At 34.7% G+C, this 20,149-nt stretch overlaps 1 protein-coding gene across 1 annotated transcript in view; it reads right to left on the bottom strand.

The window, feature by feature from the left end:
• Positions 1–10,593, bottom strand: part of LOC142986483 (otoferlin-like) — a 151,863-nt gene extending 141,270 nt beyond the window's left edge. Inside the window, exon 1 of the mRNA XM_076135001.1 lies at positions 10,333–10,593. Coding sequence (XP_075991116.1) covers positions 10,333–10,411 — 79 coding nt within the window. The 5' untranslated portion in view covers positions 10,412–10,593. The remainder of the gene's footprint in view (positions 1–10,332) is intronic.
• Between the last annotated feature and the right edge of the window lie 9,556 nt (positions 10,594–20,149).

The raw sequence follows: 20,149 nt of genomic DNA, 5'->3' as shown, positions 1-20,149 counted from the left end.
AATAAATGTTTTGCATGACTGCATGAGAAAACATTCAGTTTCCAATAAAGTCTGGAATAGTTTCAGTAATAAAAGTTACATGGCAGACTTTCATTTGAATCCAGTCGCACGTAAAGTGACAGGGTTTTACCGTATCCGTTTATTCATGAACCTTGTACAATCATTTCAGTAGTGCATTGTTGATGGCGCTGATGCGTGCGCGTGCCGTGTACGTGCACGCACCGGTGCAATTTTCTACAGTCAGTACTATTCATTACGGAGAGTTTGATATTTGTTTCTACAGCACGTGTTAGAGTCGCCGATCAGATATTTTTACAATATTAGTTGATAACTTGCTGGTTATCGAGAGTTGGAAAATCAGATTTTAGTGGGATATCGTTGCTTTATTGATTTGAATTTTAAACAAGATTCACCTACCCTACAACGCAGTCCGTAACACAACTTATGACAACCACCTCTTATTTATACCGAAGCAAAGCAAAAGCAACTCCGATTGTTTGTCACTCACAGGGCTGAACGAACAGATTTTGATGAAATATGTCAGACAGCGAAGATAACAAGTCCTGGGCGGAAACCCGTAATTTCGGGATAAAAGGAGCGATAGACAATAAAGTACAACGTTATTATAGCTAAAAGACGTTCAATCTAATATTTTTGACACACCAGCTTTGAACAAAGGACAACTTATGTATTCTAAAACTTTATAGATACTCTTGTCAAATCGTAAAACCCTAGTTTAGTTTCCAGATTTTTCGATTGGCTTTTGGTTAACTTATGAGTGAATTCGAGCTCGCAATCGATTCATGGTCGACTGAAACAATACAGAACAGCTTTCGTATACTCATAAAGCGAACAAACCAGTGAAGTTTGTTAAGTAGGTATACAGTGGAACACGTACATTGATGAATTGCAAAATCTTTCACGTGTGTAATTTGCAGGAGATTTTTAAAACTGCATTTGTCTACGTCTCTGCTTAGAGCGCTGCTGACGTTGACTGACTGAAAATGCATTGCTGAAAAGTTCAGATTGAAAGGCTGCACGCTCTACACTGAAGTTTCATAAATAATATATTTTAAAAATATTCGTTAAATGAGTATTTATGCCTAATACCTATCCGCATACTACTTTGGTCTGAAGAGTCCTGCACGTTTCTTGTTTTTTATTGAAAAAAAAATGTGATTAATTTTGGTGCTAGATAACCATTGTATCTTCTACCAAATTAGTTAAATAAGGGTGTATAATTCTTAAGGGACTCCTTCCCGTCTTTAGAGAATAAAATATAGATTTATCTCTTGATGGTACGCAGACTCGACAACGCAGATTTCATATTAATTTGTAAAAACTTCCGTCACATAAATATATATCAATTCACATTTTATTTGAAAATACCGAAATGATTTACAAAATATTAAATTTGTAAAATCCCCCGTTGTAAAGGGAAATTTTAATTTGGCCATATTTCAAAAAGTATTGAAAGGCAAATTCAATGAAAAATTGTTCAAGCATTCATTGGTTTCATTTTGTAGAATATAGTATATTCGTTCAAAATATAGTAAATGCTGCCAGAACTAGCGTATTATTTGCGAAAGTACGAAAAGTTTTGTTTATCGGACTTTTATGTCTGAACGGCTAAACATTTTTAGATGACAGTTTTTCTAAATTTAAGCACGTGGAGTGAGAAGAAGATGAGATGAGAGAAGATTACGAAAAAATGACATAAATTTTCTTATTTTCTCTTTTCTTATTTTTTAACCCCATGAATGTCCCATTATCATGCTTCTCATCCCGTACGAGTGAGGTTTAGGCTACCACGTTGTCCGAGTGCGGGTTGGGGACTTTGCATGCCCTGAAGAAATGTTTTAAAACTTTTAGGCATGCAAGATTTCATCTCGATGTCTTCCTTCACCGTTGGAGCAAGTGATAATTATTTCTAACACACACATAACTTCAATAAGTCATTGTTGTAGCCTTGGGTTCGAACATTTTACTACTAAATGAAAAAACGTACTTGAACTTAAAAACTCACGTTCAAAAACTGTTAGCCTTCTCAACTTAAGTATTCTTCACACGTTTCCCATTTAGTACAGAGAATATCATTTTTAATTTTAATAAACGTTCTAGATATCTCGTTTGTATAATATTTAGGTGGAATACGAATGAAAACTCCGGTAGTCTATACAAGCACGTAGTGAGTCCAGCAAACGTGGAACTGCTGAGCATGAGCGAATCGTTACCGCAGAGACAACAGCTTTAAAGTAAATAAGTTGGTGCTATTTTTGTCTATGGTGTTACTTAGTTATCTACTATACAGAGTTTATAATCATGTGAATCGCTTAATTGTGCCCGCGAGTTCGTCCACATGATAAAAAAATCATACACCTTCACGCCTTTTTACTTTTTAGGCAGAGACCACAGATAACTATTTGGTACGATCCTTACAAACTTCCCTTGCCTCATTGATATCCATACATTTTGCCATAAAAAGTCCTAATTCAGTGTATGGGCTATCTGCGTACCAAATTACATCAAAATCCGTAGTTTTGGTATGATCGAGTAACCAAACTTTCGCATCCATAATTAGTTACATTACAATAGTTTACATTTCAACTCAAATCCTAAATATTCTTAATAGGCTTATATTTTTCTATCTTTCAGTTATTTTTACAGATCTTACTCGTTACTTATAGCCAGAAGGAATCTTTTGATTTTAAAATTTGATTCACCATCTCACAAAGAGCCTACATTCGGTCTTTGTTTTATGGCCTCCTTCGCCGTTTCGTCCCATGAAAACGGATAAAAAAGGAATAAAACAAGTCTGTTGTTTTAACGTTGATGTATTATATCTTTACTCTCTTCACTATTATTTCCAGCATCAATAAAATTATTACTTAATGCCTGTGGTAAATTCATTAACTATAACTTTCACTGTAATAAATGTCAATTAGTTGACCTAATTCTATAGCTACACTACAATGTTTTATTTTTTAATTTATCATGTTGTGACTGTATGGGAATTAAAACTACCTGGAATGGAATCAACGAGAAAAAAATAACTGTACAAAGACAAAGTTGCGAAAGTCCTCTAGTTTTTAACAAAAGTGTTATTTTCAATACAGTTTAAACCAGTTTACAATATGGTGATCAGTTGCGACCATTAATCCGACAGCAAAAGCAGTTTCTATTAACTCTTTGAGAAAAACGTAACATTGAAAGGATTTGTAAAACTGCAATTGTTTAGTTGTTAACAAGTTTGTATCGTTACTCAATGTTGGAGTTCGTGCTTCGTAGAGCGCAAACCGACTTATGTCCGTCAGCGTTATTGCTTACAAGTTTCTGATTCAAGTCCGGTATAACATTGGTTTAACTGGTTATTTGTTGTTTGAATCAAACGCTTGTAATATAACGTTTTTGTTTAATTCAAATTACACGAATTATATATGAGACGATCTTATAAAAAATGTCTCCTAAATATTGAGAATACTCATTATGAAATACTTTTAAAAAGCTATACATTTTGTAATTTGCTGTACGCGAGGGTGCACTGAAAAGTGTTTAGAACACACCTCTGTCTCCGTAAAAAAAACCTTGGGCGAGCATATATCTAACAAATTGGGTGGTTGACTGGGTAAACGAAAAATTATCAAACTCGTTCTTGTAAAAGGTTTATCTAAAATGCTCAGACTATGTAGCTTTTTTCGTAAATAATATTGAAATTCTAATTAATACAGACTGAAACATTTTATTAGACACTCATTTGATACCAACGAAAATATGACATAGTGACGTCACTACGTCGTATTTCTATACTAAAATTTGTTTTTGACATTTCATAAAGAGTAGCTGATTTGACCGATAGTCAACTACCCTATTGCTAGTATTTAGAGAATACGAAGAGAAATTGGTAGACCCAATCTGGGGGCACGGAAGTGCCCCCGCAAGTCGAGCAAAAAAAAAGCGGCACGGCCGTAACATCCTTTTCTCGAAGCCATTCGGGCTATTTTTGACACCCCTATAATTTCGTAGTGGATAAAACAAGAAGCCTGGATTTTCAGCAACTAATCAGTCATTGTATAAACACGGTATATTTAAAATTTCAGTCAATTTGAACCAGTAGTTTAACAATGACAACTTGTTAAAATTTTGAATTTTGTCACTCACTGATTCACTGACTCACTGACTCACCGATCATCAAAAGTCTAAGGTACTTCTAGCAGACTTAGAAGCTTAAAATTTAGAATACAAATAGGGTTTAGTGTCTTAATCATGGGAAAAATTCAATATTTTCTAATTTCGGTCAAGTTTTCTAAATACACTAACTGCAACAATAACTTTGTAATCCCATATAAATGTATAAGATTACAAGGTTACATTTGCAGTTAATGAATTAAATTATTATTTCTGTAGAAAATAAAATAAATAGGTGTAAATATGTATCTACTATATGAGACATAACGGGAGGGGGTATAGGGTGGGTAAGGGTGTTTAGCCCATGAAACTGAACAACATTCCCATAGGAAAATATGTTGAATTATGAAAAAAATACGGCTTTCCATACAAATTGGACTTATGTTTGCTCTATTCGCTCTACAAAAAGAAGTGAGATGCCATCAAAAACATTCTGTAAAAACCTCAAGTCTCGCCGTAAAAAGTTGTGAGATCTAAGTATATAATACCAAGTCGATTAATCTATTTAGTCTCTACTTAAAGGACCTTCTGTCTTAAGTTATTACGTATGTTATTATCAGGCCAATTAAAAAAAAATACCTTTAAAACAAATAGATCGACTTGGTCATCGCAAGAAAACACAAATTCGCCATTAACATTTCAGGAGCATTAACTTCTCGTCGTGCTGTGTAGTGTGATACATACTAATAATCAAATCATGCGATGGCCAGGTCGGTCTATTTGTTTTAAAGGTATTTTTTTTTAATTGGCATGATAATAACATACGTAATAATTTAAGACAGAAGATCCTTTAAGTAGAGACTAAATAGATTAATCGACTTGGTATTATATACTTAGATCTCACAACTTTTTACGGCGAGACTTGAGGTTTTTACAGAATGTTTTTGATGGCATAGTACTTTACGTGAAATTAAAAGTATTAATAACCCAAAATATTAATTCTATTCTAAAATAATAATAATGTCTACTTCATGAAACTGTCAATAGACATTATTATTAGAATGTTTCAAGGAATTGTACCGGAAATATTGTACGTGGCGTTGATATAATCTAAATAACCGTGTTTGAAATTGAGCCTGTATGATTGGATATTAATTGCTTATTGACTTTTCAATACAAAGGTATTTTTTCGGAAATGTATCGATCTAATGAAAAGGTATATTTTTAGTTGTGTTTATGATGATTACTAAGCATGTGAAGGTCATATCGCGGTGTTGAATTACTAGGTTGTTTACAATTCTTTACGAATTAGGCTTTTATGCCTAGATACAAAATAAATATCAGACAGTAAGTCGAAAAATACGCTGCTACTACTTTAAAATAACTCATTAGCGCTTTCTAAAAAGTAAATAATATTCAGTTTCATTTCATTCGCATAAATTTATTTGAGTCCTTACTCATAACATATGAAAATGAAAACTAAAACAGCACTCACAGGCACTGATTAGACATCATACCTATAGACATAGAAAAATTCTTCGATACGAGCAGCCAAGCATGTTTGTATGTACTGACTACGTCACCATATGCAGTGTGTAAGAAACAAGTCCAAAAATATAAGCTCAACTACTAAACCACCCCAAAATATTGTTGGTTCCAAGTCTTAACTGACCCCTAACTTCTTAAAGAGCTCCTTAAAACTTCTGCCTTAAGTAAAGTAGAGCATGAGATGTTTTATGAAAGCTAGTTTCAGTAGCTGAAGAACTGAAGTTACGTAATAATCACTCATTGATTAAAATTTCAAATTCAGTCGGCACTTCACAAAGGAGACGCTGGACAACTAACTTTGTCCCAAAACCAAGTTTTAGGTAATTTCGTACAAATGTGCTGAAATAAAGTAACTCTTCTTCTAAAATTGTTATTATTGATAATAAAGCATATTGTAATATTACGTAAAGGCTTAACGATAACGACTCTTTATGAAACACGTATAAATCCATTACAAAAAATCGCTTCAAATACTAAGCTTTTTTCTCGAAAATTATAAAGAGAGAACGAGTATTTTGCAAGTTCAAACTGAATAATTATACCATCTGAAAAGCATAATTATTATATTTAATAGATAAAGGCTATGTAAGTTTAGTTTGTACAAACTAGCTATATCTGACCTGTGAGAAGCAGAAGCACTTGTTTTTGCATCTTATAATCATCGTAATTCTACAAATGAGAAAAGTGGTTCCAATCAGTACGTTTTGTGTCATTTCAACACTAAAACCTTTACGTACCTATGTAATATTGTTGCATAAACACAAGTTGAATCAGCTAACCTCATTGAGTTATAATCAGCAATACCGTATCATAAAGATAACGTGACACAAGCACTGATTGTGTTCTAAAAGCTTTCACCACACGTTTTATACCTCTACACACTGAAAATTACAACATATTCTTCGTACAAACTGTCATGAGCCCGAAATTTTGAAAAAAAAAACCATTTTTGATCAAGATACCGGTTTAGCATAGCATGAAAGCGTAAGAGGCTGACCGACCAACTATTGCATATAAGTATAGTATAGTGCCTTCGTATACACCTGAAAAATCTTTAGCACGACGTTCTTACTGTGCTATTCTCTCAATTGATACCTATGTCTTGCTAAAGTGAGCATATTGTCATATGGCGACATTGACCAAATAGTAAAATATAGTAACTCTCTACTGCTGTTTGTTTGTCGACAAACAAACAAACAGCAGTAGAGAGTTATAAAATATTTCTTTCGCCGTTAGTAGTTCTTTACTTCAAGTTGTACGGCTTACTTAACAGTCATTATGATTGTAGACATCGTTATATTAGCATAAACCACAAATGTATCACACATTCACATACTCATTCATTTTATTTATTAGTGTTCAACAAATACTCTATAGTTTTAACTTCCTAACAACTAAAGTTCAAACATAGTTCCGATTGCTGCCAGACGAAATAAACACGCAACGTAACTTGTTTCTCAACAGAAACTTTATGCAATTTAAACTTTTAAAGAAAAATCTACTTAGTTTGTGGGAAGTCAATTTCAGTAATCTTGTTAACCATACTGTTAAGCTTTTTACAACGGTAAAGCTAGTTTTACTAGGACATTGGAAATTGAATCCGAAAGCTTGCGATCAGCAGTAAAAAATACGAAAATGATACATTAAGAGAAATAAATGATAAAAGAAATAATACTTCCAGAAACACCGATTTCTAAGCAAAATGTAATGTTATTAGACGCCCAAACAAACCATTATATCAATGTATATAAAGTATTTTCTAATCGGATTCGGATATTATAAACTACTTCTCAAATATGGAAAATTTTTTCTTCTTTTTTAAGTCTGTTAAACAATTTATCTCGATGACCAAATACATTTTACGTTCCACATTATTTTAACCTCACTAATTGGTTTGAAGCGCATTTTAAATTAATTTCACCATAATTATTTATTAAACAATAATATTTGATTTAATAATTACAATACCAGTTAAAACGCTTTAAGTTTACGAGAAATAATCTCGTAAATTAAACGGAATTGTATTTCAATAAACAATGTACACATAATTGCAATTAAGTTATGTGATAAAGGGTTTTTAAAACTGTTTTGCTCGAAAGCAAATAAATATGCACAATGCGTATAATATACAGTCACGCGTCACTTAGTGCATTATGTATATTAATGTTATAGAGAGCCTATTACCATAAATATATCGGTTACGGTGGTTATGTTGCCGAACCGTCAAAAAAATAAGAAAACGTTGTCCAGTCTAGTACTCAGCTATCATCTCTAAAGCAGTCACAACTCTACCGCTTGGACCACAGAAACAGCCAGTGACCAACAATATTTTAAAAAATCTATTTTCCTTTACGGTGTTCAAACCGCCCAAATGCCTTTATCAAACGATTATTATAAGGCTTTTCTATATTTTTCTCAAAATATACTTAATTCAATGGAGTGCTTGACCAAATCAGGACTATCTTTTTACTTGTCCTCCTAGCCACCAGAACACTCAGCTCAAAAACTATAAAACTGCCATTCGTCTCATCTTTACTATCACGTCGAAAACCTAACCTTAACTTCTCTTTTCTCGCACGCAAATTGGAAAAAACGTGACTCACTTAAGTAGTAATTTTGTAACAAATCAAACAGTTTTAAAAATAAGGCCCGTGTATTCGTACTTGTTGCGTCTGTCTCTTGAATATCTTAGTCTCAAGTAAATAAACAAACAGACTCGAAGTAATCTTTGATTCATGCGTCTTAGAATTATTTAGACGTTTTAGAAAAACACCCTTAAGACAGACTCGGTCGTACCTTTCGTAAATTTCCAGAACGATTCGTGTAAATTTCTTCTCGAACTCGCATAATTTAATAGGACGCCTGTTTTTTTCTTGTAATCGTTTAGAATTTCTTTTTTTAAGATAACTTGCTTAATTATTGTATTCCCTAAGACCTCTATGAATTGCTGGCATATCCGGTAATCTCTATCCAGTACCTACAGATCTATAAACGTGTCATCAAAGTGAAAATAAAATTTAGGTACAGATGCTACTTCCAATTAAAACGGTTGTAGAGGTGCCGAAAGTGGAATAAATTTAACAAAACATTTCATTACTAAGACCAATATCGCTTTAAAAAGATTTAAAATCTAATCCTCTAAGTGCTTTCCTACAACACCTCTAGAAGTTTGGTATCCGATAAATCTCAGTTTCTGTCAGCCTAGATCTGAATAAATGTTGTAAAACTCAGTGCGAAAATGCACTCTAAAGTGGAAATCCAACGTAGAATACCTGCCGATGTAGAATTTGCTATCAACTGTCTCGATAAATCCTACTGCATACTTTTATATAAGATATAAACCTCCCAACTAAAGACTACTAAATTGATTTTGTTGAAAATTTACGACTATTTTATAACTTAGAATAAGACATAATAAATGCTTTTTATTCCAAGGAAGCTTTTCACGAGAAGTCGCGGGTAGAATCTTTGAAAATAATTAAATAATACATACTGAATATTACAATACAAACGAAACAAACTCTGTAGCTCGATTAAGATTTTCATCTAAATTAGTTAACAAGTTATCAAACTACAGAAAAATTTACTAAAAATTAGAACTTTGTGAATATTTTTAGTCAAATTGCAGCGAATTTAGACTAAACTTGTCGTTTTCAACAATTGTTAAATTTATTTTACAAGAAATACAATTCCTGAAATCAAAATTTTATTCTTACATTTTCCATATTTTTTAATTTCTTTCAGAGTCTATTATAAGACCCTCATAATTTATGCTTTTTATTTATAAATCCGAATCCGTATGAATTTGCCTTAACATAACGTACTCTTACAGACAAAACCAGTGTAAAGCAAAAGTAAAATTATTTGAAATGTACTAATAAATCATAAATATCAAATAATACATAAAAAATTAGTTAACAATCAAAACGATACCATTTTGAGAACTAGGTATTGTAATGAGTATGGACATAATCGTTGCGGACACAAAATTTTATTATATGTTACAAATTACCTTTAAAATATTAATCATAAAACTAAAACCGCCCATTAAAGTATTCATAATTAAAAATAACCATATTTTCAACTACATGTCCCGCTTCTATCGCCAAACGTCCTTGTAAACTAATATTTAGCTAACAAACAAAGCTCCGAATTGTCGCGTTGACGAAAACCGCATTAGACGCAAAGAAAATGTTATTGTTCAAAGCACCGCGGTAGTTTGTCTTCATAAATAACTTTAGGAAATTTAGCGGACCGTCTCGTGGCTCTGTAGCCGATAACATCAGTGATATCTTTTACTCAACACCGAATAAAAACTTTCTCACTCACAAACTCAACGTAGCAACTAAACAAAGAAAATCGCGCGTTTTCTATGAGGCCGTAAAAATCCTACGACCTTCCCCTTACATATAATTACCCCAGTATAATTATTAACTTTATTATTACGACGAAAACGGAATAATATTAAGTAATTGAACACGAAACTTAAACGAACAGTCAAATACAAATAAAAACATAACAGAATTAATTAAAACAGTGTCGAAGTGTACGTAAAACAAACGAAATAAAAGAAGAACCATAAAAAGATACAATAAATTTAAAAATACAGAAATAAAACAAGAAAATAAAGACAGAAGTAAATATAAATAAAGTTCTCACCTCTAAAATCCAGGCGCGCATATTTCTCGGTCTTGCACTTGAGTAGTTTAAAACGGTTTAATTTAACGGTAAGCGACATGGCGAAAGTTTTTCGCGGCCTACTAAAATTCTCAAATACCACGGGAAATTAATCCGCGCTAAGATGAACGAGGGCGTTCATCTTAGAAGCCCGAAGGCGATAAAACGCTGCCACCAGTAACAGTACACGGTAGAACTTTTTCGCGACGGGAGCAAGAGTGGCGGCCAGGCGACCGGCGCGGGCCTGCCTCACCGATGGAATGACGAAGGGCGGGCGGAACATTCAGGCGCAAAGCCCAACCCTCCCTGGCACCCTCCGCCGCTCCCCGCGAGCCTGAAGCGGCCTGTAACGTATTTAATAAGCTTTTCGCAGGTGCTGAAACTGACACGCCTTAACAATAATATTAGATAAATATTTATAAACAATAAATGCGTCTCTTCGCTAAGACAGAAAAAAACATGAAAAAAATCATATTTAATTTTATTATTAACCCAAATTTTAACTTTAGTAGTTGTGGTGAACCTAAACTCCACCTAAACTCCTTCTACTCTATGGTAGATGCCATATATTAATCATATAACGATTTGGCATTCTCTGTCAATAAATATATCAAACACGTAATGCTCGTATTTTATTAATACATAATATTGGCGACGAGGAAAAACTGAACCTAAATGGAAAAGCTACGTAAAAAAACGGAGCACCCTACGTGGGATGCTCACCAGACTCGATACCTACATCGAGCAGAGGGCGACGATGTCTGACGAGGACATCACCGCTCGCTCCGCAGCCTTGAAGGACACCATAACAGCACTGCGAGAGTTACAAGAGAAGATAGAAAACAAAACCATAGATGATAACGATGAAACAGCGTATTTACACGAACAAAATTACGGCTACGAATTCGAAGAACTTCACACTATTTTAGTATCAAAACTTTTAACAAAAAAAACCATTATTCAAGGTCAGCGACAGGAAGACCAACATAGAATATACCAATACCATAAGATTATACCAAAAATACAATTTAATCCTTTACATGAATCAGAAACGTTCAATCACTTTAAAAAACGTCTGGAAGTGTACTTTAGACTTAATGAAATTACTGAGCCCCACATGAAGACAAATATTCTTCTGTCCACATTATCACCAGAACTCCATGAAAAATTATGTGATTTAATAGCACCAGACGAACCATTGAATAAGACATTTAACGAAATTACTGAAACACTTGACGACTACTTAGACCCAAAACCTAGCAAATGGGTTCTACAACATAAATTTATATCGAGAACTCAAAAATCGGATGAAACAGTAGCGCAATACGCCGCAGATTTAAAAAAGCTCACTACCAACTGCGAATTTAAATGTCAACACTGCCAGAAAAACATTTCAGAAAGCTTTTTATCTCTTCAACTCATAAGAGGATTGAAAGATAGCGACGCACGTACAAAAATTTTACAAGACCGAACAGTATGTACATTTAAACACCTGACACAGATTGCAACATCTATTGAAATGAGTAAAGCAGAAAATACATCAATGCTTCCGAATGAACAACCAAGTAGTGACAATATCAATAAAATTTCCACTGATTCCTACAATAATTCAAAAAAATCTCCTTTTAGAGGAATCACACCAAGAGATTTAAAAGGGAAATGTTTCCGCTGTGGTTTAAATCACGAAACCAAGAAATGTAGCGCTATAAACATAACATGCTATAAATGCAAGAAGGTCGGACACTTAGCTAGTGTGTGTCTACAACGGCGCTCAGATGCGAAGCCCAGTAAGACTACACCGGATATAAATCAATTAAACGACTCAGCGATAAGCGATGATGATGAATGGAATGATATTAATGTTATATCTGGTGAAACATCCGAAAAATACATGATAACGGTACACATTGAACATGCTAAGATAAAAATGGAATTTGACACTGGAGCCACACTTACTTCTATGTCATTACGAGACTACAGAAAATTGAAAATCGGCAAAAGAATCTTTAAAACTAATATAAAACTCAAAACATATACCGGCGAAGTAATCGAACCTGCAGGTGTTGCATACGTTCAATGCAGATGCCAAGGAAAAGAATTCCACGGTAAATTATACCTCATCAACAACAACGTTGACCCCGTTTTTGGCCGGAGTTGGATGAAAGAACTCGAAACTCTAAATTTAGCAGATATAAAAACTTTACAGCAATCAGAAAATCTAGAATTAGACCAGCTTTTGGAACTTTACAAGACATCAGTATTTCGATCCGACTTAGGCGAAATACCCAATTACAGAGGACACCTAAATCTACAAGAAAACACAAGACCAATTTTTATCAAACCACGTAGAATACCGTACGCTTTAAAAACCAAAGTGGATGAAGAGATCGAGCGACTATGCAAACAGGGTGTCATCACGAAAGTCGACCACTCTGATTGGGGTACTCCAGTGGTACCAGTTGTCAAACCGAATGGGAGTATCCGATTGTGCGCTGATTATAAAGTTACACTAAATAAAGTCATACAAGATGAACAATATCCAATACCTATGATAGAAGATATATTTGCAGAGATGAACGGAGGTAAACTATTCTGTACACTCGACATCACCCAGGCATATCTCAACATGACAATGGATGAAGAAAGCGCAATGCTACAAACACTAAGTACGCATCGAGGCACTTTTAAGGTGAACCGCCTAATGTTCGGCGTTAAGGTCGCGCCGAGCCTTTGGCAGAAATTTATGGATAAACTCCTTCAAGATCTCGAAGGTGTAAAATGTTTCTTTGATGACATCATCATTCAAGGCATCAACAAAGAACAATTACTACAGAGACTTAAGCTCGTGTTAGACAAACTAAAAGAAAGTAACCTACGAGTAAACAAAAATAAGTGCCACTTTTTCAAAACAAGCATCGACTATTTGGGACACACTATCGACAAAGAAGGTCTACACAAAAACAGAGAAAAGATTAACGCAATAATTAAAACAGAACGCCCAGTCAACACCGCAGAATTGAGGACATTTCTTGGAATGGCAAATTTTTACAACAAATTTATACCCAACCTATCATCGATCACGAATCCACTGAACAACTTACTCAAGAAAGAATCTAGTTTTCGATGGTCTACAGAATGCGAACAGAGCTTTATACACATTAAAAAAGAAATTCTAAGCGAAAGAGTACTTATACATTTTGATCCCAAGAGGCCCTTGGTTCTTGCAACAGACGCATCTCCACTGGGAATCGGAGCAGTACTATCACATAGACTCCCAGATGGATCAGAAAGACCGATAGCATTCGCTTCCAGAACACTATCGGATAGCGAGAAGAAGTACAGCCAAATTGACAAAGAAGCTACTGCCATATACTGGGGATTGAAGAAGTTCTTTTATTATTGTTACGGTAGAAAATTTATCCTAGTGACAGACCATAAACCACTGACAATAATTTTCCACCCACATCAAACGTTACCAGCAATGAGTACAATGCGATTATTCCACTACGCTCATTTCTTATCTGGATTTGACTACAACATTGAATACAGAACTTCGCCTAACAACTCAAATGCAGATTACCTATCCAGGTTCCCAGTAGAAAACACAAAGGCAAACAAAATGGACCAGAATTACAGCTTTCAACTTCAACAAATACATACCATTGATGTCAACCCAAATATCATAGCGAAAGAGACAAGTATTGATTCCGATTATACACCATTAGTACTCGCATTACAAACTGGCCGATCACTTAAAACGCTCGGTTACAATGATAATGAATTTACTTTACAAGATGGATGTATACTAAGAGGAACGCGAGTCTTAATCCCAAAAACATTACGCGAACGAGTGCTGGACGAACTACACCTCGGTCACCCGGGCATTGTGAAAATGAAGCTACTGGCCCGCAGTTTTGTATACTGGAAAGGAATTGACAATGATATCGAAACAAAAGTTAAGTCCTGTAGAACATGTAGATTACAACAAAATGAACCAGAGAGAGCACCACTACACCACTGGGAACACCCAAAGGGCCCCTGGCAAAGGCTTCATATTGATTTTGCCGGACCTGTTTACGGATACTATCTTTTAATAGTTGTAGACGCATTTTCGAAATGGACAGAGATTATACCTACTAAATCAACGACAAGCTCTTGGTGCATCCAAAAATTGAAAGAACTATTTTGCACCTATGGAACACCTCTACTCCTTGTCTCAGACAATGGCCGACAATTCGTATCGGGAGAGTTCGAAAAATTTCTAAAAGACTGTATGATTTCGCACAAAACCTCTGCTCCATACCACCCTGCAACCAATGGACAAGCTGAACGATACGTACAAACAGTCAAGAGAATCTTACGAAGCTTAGAGGGAGAAAGGGGTAATCTTCAAGAGAAACTTGTCTTGGTAAAAACTCGCCTCAGACGGACACCAAACTTGAATGGTCAGACACCTTATCAGTTAATGTTTGGAAGAGAAGTTCGAACAGCATTACACTGCATGTTTAGAAACACCCATAAAAAAACTACATCAAAACATCAAGAGATCAAGGTCAGACAGTTGGAAGTCGGCGAACGAGTACAGGCCCGTGACTACACGAGTGCTAAGCACCATTGGCAGTTTGGTACTATCACAAGACGTCTAGGCCGACTTCATTATGAGATCCGCACCGACAACGGCGATGTCTGGCGCCGACACCTCAACCAGGTGTTGGCTGCATCTTATATTCAGCAGAACAGCTAAGAGGTTAGGAGGGGAGAAATGTGGTGAACCTAAACTCCACCTAAACTCCTTCTACTCTATGGTAGATGCCATATATTAATCATATAACGATTTGGCATTCTCTGTCAATAAATATATCAAACACGTAATGCTCGTATTTTATTAATACATAATAGTAGTCATTGACTTTAGCTCACGAACACAAATATTAATCAATAATAAAATTAAAACTATATTTTTTTAAGTTTTTTATGTTTATCTATTCTCGTCCCTTACTCATACAGTTACGCATAATGGTTAAGACTACAAAAAAATAACAAAAGTTACAGTGAAGATTAAATGGTCGTAAGTAGTTTTAATTGCTAACCACACCTATCTCAAACATAAAAATAAAAACTAATTATGTACAAATAATAATTATAAACCAAATGCTTTTTCCTTTCATAACTGTCAATAAGTAGCCTAATTAATTTTTTCATACAATATTTCTCGACAGTTATCCGGTTGTCGACAGCCGTTAGTGTTAGAGAATCGCGCTACTGATCAAAGTACAATGTACTTAAGTTTTGAAGACTCTTTTAATAACTTACCTAAGTTTCTTAAGTCCGCTCCTTACCTAGAGCTAAAAAAATTTTTATGTATACATAATCACAAAATAACTGAAACATAGATCTTGTCTTCGTCAGCGGAATCTTAAATCGCGGAGTTGAATAAAAATGTTATGCAAATGTGAGGTTGCCACTTTGCGCGGCACATGTGGGTCCCTTATTTACTTATGTCACTTCATTCTTTGTTTTATTTACCAAGTTTTTGGTGGAAATTTGTGTAACTAGTTTAAGGGGATGCGATGCCCGTTTTGCCGATGGAACATGAGTTTTTGTCAAGTTTGTCGCAAACCGCTAATGCTCGGAGCGGCTTGTAGCTAAGTGCCGCGTTTTTGCACACCTTTTTGTGCTTTTAAAAGTCTTTTTGTTTTACAGATTAACTTAAGACCATCGGGTTTCCGGATGCTATTTGGGTCATTGCCGATTGGCGCACAGGGTAAAGGAAGTGGATAATTGAAAGCCTTTTAAAACTCAGTAACTAGTAAATTAAAGGCTACATTTGTTAGTGCCTTGAACCTAATACTTAAGAATCGTTAGTGCAGACTTGCAGTCTTAAAATAAAGCTAGCGTTCATCTTGACATCCCTTCAATGCACGACGTTTTAATAACCTAGCTAGTCGATGCAGCCATCTGAATACATAAATTACAGTATGAATATTTCTAAAGTAATAGACCTTTCAACAAAATGATGTAGTGCCACGATTCAAGAGCTCGTTGTTATATTGACATTAAATTACAATAACACTGTAAATGATTTATACACCTGCAACTTGCACGGCCTAACGAAGATACATTGCAACGAGGCAGGCTTCGACAGTGATACTCGTAGCACTCGAAACTTTTGCAGTATTTTATATTGAAACTAGCTGACCCGCGCAACTTCGCTTGCGTCACATAAGAGAGAATGGGTCAAAATTTTCCCCGTTTTTGTAACATTTTTTAGTGCTACTTTGCTCCTATTGGTCGTAGCGTGATGATTTATAGCCTATAGCCTTCCTCGATAAATGAACTACCTAACACCGAAATATTTTTTTCAAATCGGACCCGTAGTTCCTGAGATTAGTGCGTTCAAACAAACAAACAAACAAACAAACAAACTCTTCAGCTTTATAATATTATATTTTACTAGCCGACCCGCGCAACTTCGCTTGCGTCACATAAGAGAGAATGGGTCAAAATTTTCCCCGTTTTTGTAACATTTCTTACTGCTGCTCTGCTCCTATTGGTCGTAGCGTGATGATATATAGCCTATAACCTTCCTCGATAAATGGGCTATCTAACACTGAAAGAAGTTTTCGAATCGGACCCGTAGTTCCTGAGATTAGCGCGTTCAAACAAACAAACAAACAAACAAACAAACAAACAAACAAACAAACTCTTCAGCTTTATAATATTAGTATAGATATTGAAATTATTAGTAACAAATCAATCCATGCTCCTCTTTTTTGTCTTATTATATTTTTTTACGATATTTTTGTCTTTCTCATCCTACTTCTGGATAAAGACCTCTCCATTCCATTCCAATTATCCCTTTTATATACCTCCGTATCCAATTCTCGGCGAAGAGATTACTTGAGTGTACACTAACGACGATAATCATCAGTTCACTCCACCTAAGATTTTAATACAATTATACTAATCATTTACTTATAGGTTTTAAAACAATAAATTTCAGAAAAATAATATTTGTGTAGTGTATTTGTATTTGAATTACATTTTTGTCCCGTGATGTGACCGGTGTAATGTTCCCTAGTCACTTTTCTCAAACGGGTGGGTGATGATTGTACAATGTACATGAAGTCATGTTCTCCTTTGAGTCTCAGAGCATTTAGTTATCACAGGGGTACTCACAGGTAGAATGTAAGGAATTTCTTAAATATACTAGATCAGTGCATAATTGCTTGTTAGTAAAGATATCCTTGTATCTTGTACCTATCGTTTTTGAGAAGAGATAAATTTCGTTACAAAAATCGAATAATCTTAGCCGGATAAGACTTACTATTCCCATATTTTGTCTTTTAAGCCATGTAGAACCTACTAACGTGGAGTTGTTATTTTCGTCCTTTTTACACAAGTACAGGATGTCTTGTCTACTTCATGTCCTCTTGTTACGCCTCTTCTGTCTGTCTCGCAATTACAGATTAAAATAATCTGCAAATGATAAAATACCCACCTGTTCACCCCACGCACAAAAGACGTACTACTACGATAATGCTATGTATATAAAGTAGACTTATTTTAATTATCAGGCGCAGGCTGGCTGTCTGCACAGGACATGATAATTGGATATTATAGACTGCCCACCGCGCCGTAATCGCGTTTATTTCGAGAAGAATCGACTTCTATATTATCTCTCTCGAGTGCAGGGTTGGTGAACAAGAATATACTACATCTTTTTATTCCGTTTATTATTTAAAAAGTTGCATAAATTGTTATTTACTAATATATATTATTATCCATACTCCATATTAATATTATAAATGCGAAAGTAACTCTGTTTGTCTGTTACTTAATCACGCCTGAACTACTGAACCAATTTGCATAAAATTTGGTATGGAGATATTTTGATACCTGAGAAAGGACATAGGCTACTTTTTACTCCGGGGAAAAGTTGCATTCCCATGGGAAAATTCAGATGGCGGACGAAGTCGCGGGTAATGTACATATATATTAACCTCGGTAAAGTATGACGTTTATGATAGCGAGAAACTATATTCGTATCTTTAGATGTATTAGGATCAAGATAAGACTGGTACAAGACAACTAATAAGAATATGACTACATATCGTTACTGAAAACCGGGAAATTCCTGTTTATAGGGATGACCGAATTAACAGTGACCAAACTGAACGTGGCTAGGTTTAACCTTGTTCTCATTGCAAGGAGAAAAGTTTACTTACAAGAAATAGTCGTGCTCATTTTATATTTATTCATGGTACACAAAACAGATCACAGTTTATAAAATGTGAATAAAATATTAATTATAAGGTAAAACCTTAAATGTTTTAAAAAAAAAGTTTATTATGCTAGGATAACGCTGACAATAAGCATATGAAAAAAGACCATAATCGATAATGAAGCCCTTAGAACTACATATTAGATTGGACTAAGATTGGAATTTATGGTGTACATCTGCACTCTACAGCACAACAGTACATTGGACACTAAAGCACTTGCATGTTTCCGAGCCAATATTCTTTGTGTGCAAATTTGATCAAAGCAAGCCTATGTCAAAAGGACATTTTTTCCAAGTGAAGCCGTTTCCCCGACTGTATTCATGTATGTCCGAGCTACAGTATGTCAATCAAGGTTTCAGGTCCCAACGCTTTTAAACGAATTTCACTTTACTAAAAAGGCTTTGCAGTGCTGTCGGGAACATTGTATCTTCAATAGACGATATAAAGCTCGTCACATTGACATTGCCAATAACAAATAAAAAAATAGGCTGTAGTAAAATTGACAGAATATATTATGATATACTTAACTCTAGATTTCTGTGGAATAGAGATAAAAAAAATTCCGGTAATTTCTGGCTTCCTACTGGTCACGGATCTCACTATTGAAAGGGGTTGGCTTATGAATCTGCCAATGTTTGGGGTAATTTCTGGCTTCCTACTGGTCACGGATCTCACTATTGAAAGGGGTTGGCTCAATGTTTGTTTTTATTGCTCGGAACAAATTTTATTCTGGAAGAGAGGGGTTGCCTTAAGACTTGCCTTGATTGTCCCCTATATAAGGTGCAAGTTGTATTTCTCAAAGAATCTTTTCAGAAATGTTCGGGCACGCAAGGATTTATAATATTATTGTTTTATTATTATGTGTCTCCAAAAATATATTACAATCCAAAGATAGAATTGCCAGCCATTGTACAAAAGTTGACTAGTTGTTTTTAATTTATGACATGCAATAAAATTTTATCCTGTACTATGACAAGGAACGAAATATCCTCCAACCGCCTAAGCGTCATAATAACATAGACAATTACACATTAAATATAGGCCATAATTTATAAAGAACACAATTAAAATGATGATATACGAGACGCTTCAATAGGAATTATTACAGCCATGTTATTAGGGATAAATATTTTGCTTTAACTTATGGCCTATTATTTGATCCTTAGTCTAGTTGGCTAACGGGCTTTGTCCTTACTTGCTATCCGATGCTTTTTTTACTACCAGTAATAATATAAGCTCATCTTTATGAAACGACAAAGAACTTTCTAAAGAAATCTAAAGCTGACGTAATGACGTCATTAGTATAGTATTTTATACAGGATAAAATAGGTAATAAAAGATGAAAAATTTCAGTGTTTAAGAATAATTTATTTTTATTTAATAAATAGTTTAGCAAAGCTTAGAACATTTGTGTATTAGAACGTTCATTTTTTTTCATTAATCCAGTAAATTGCTACTGTCCAGTACAAAGGCGAGAGAAAGACTTGGTCCAACCCGAAGATAATGCTTATTCG

The sequence above is a fragment of the Anticarsia gemmatalis genome, chromosome Z (assembly GCF_050436995.1).
Source record: "Anticarsia gemmatalis isolate Benzon Research Colony breed Stoneville strain chromosome Z, ilAntGemm2 primary, whole genome shotgun sequence".
In the NCBI taxonomy this organism is placed as follows: Eukaryota; Metazoa; Arthropoda; class Insecta; order Lepidoptera; family Erebidae; genus Anticarsia; species Anticarsia gemmatalis.
Note: the sequence above shows the minus strand (reverse complement) of the source record. Positions and strands in the feature narration are given on the sequence as shown.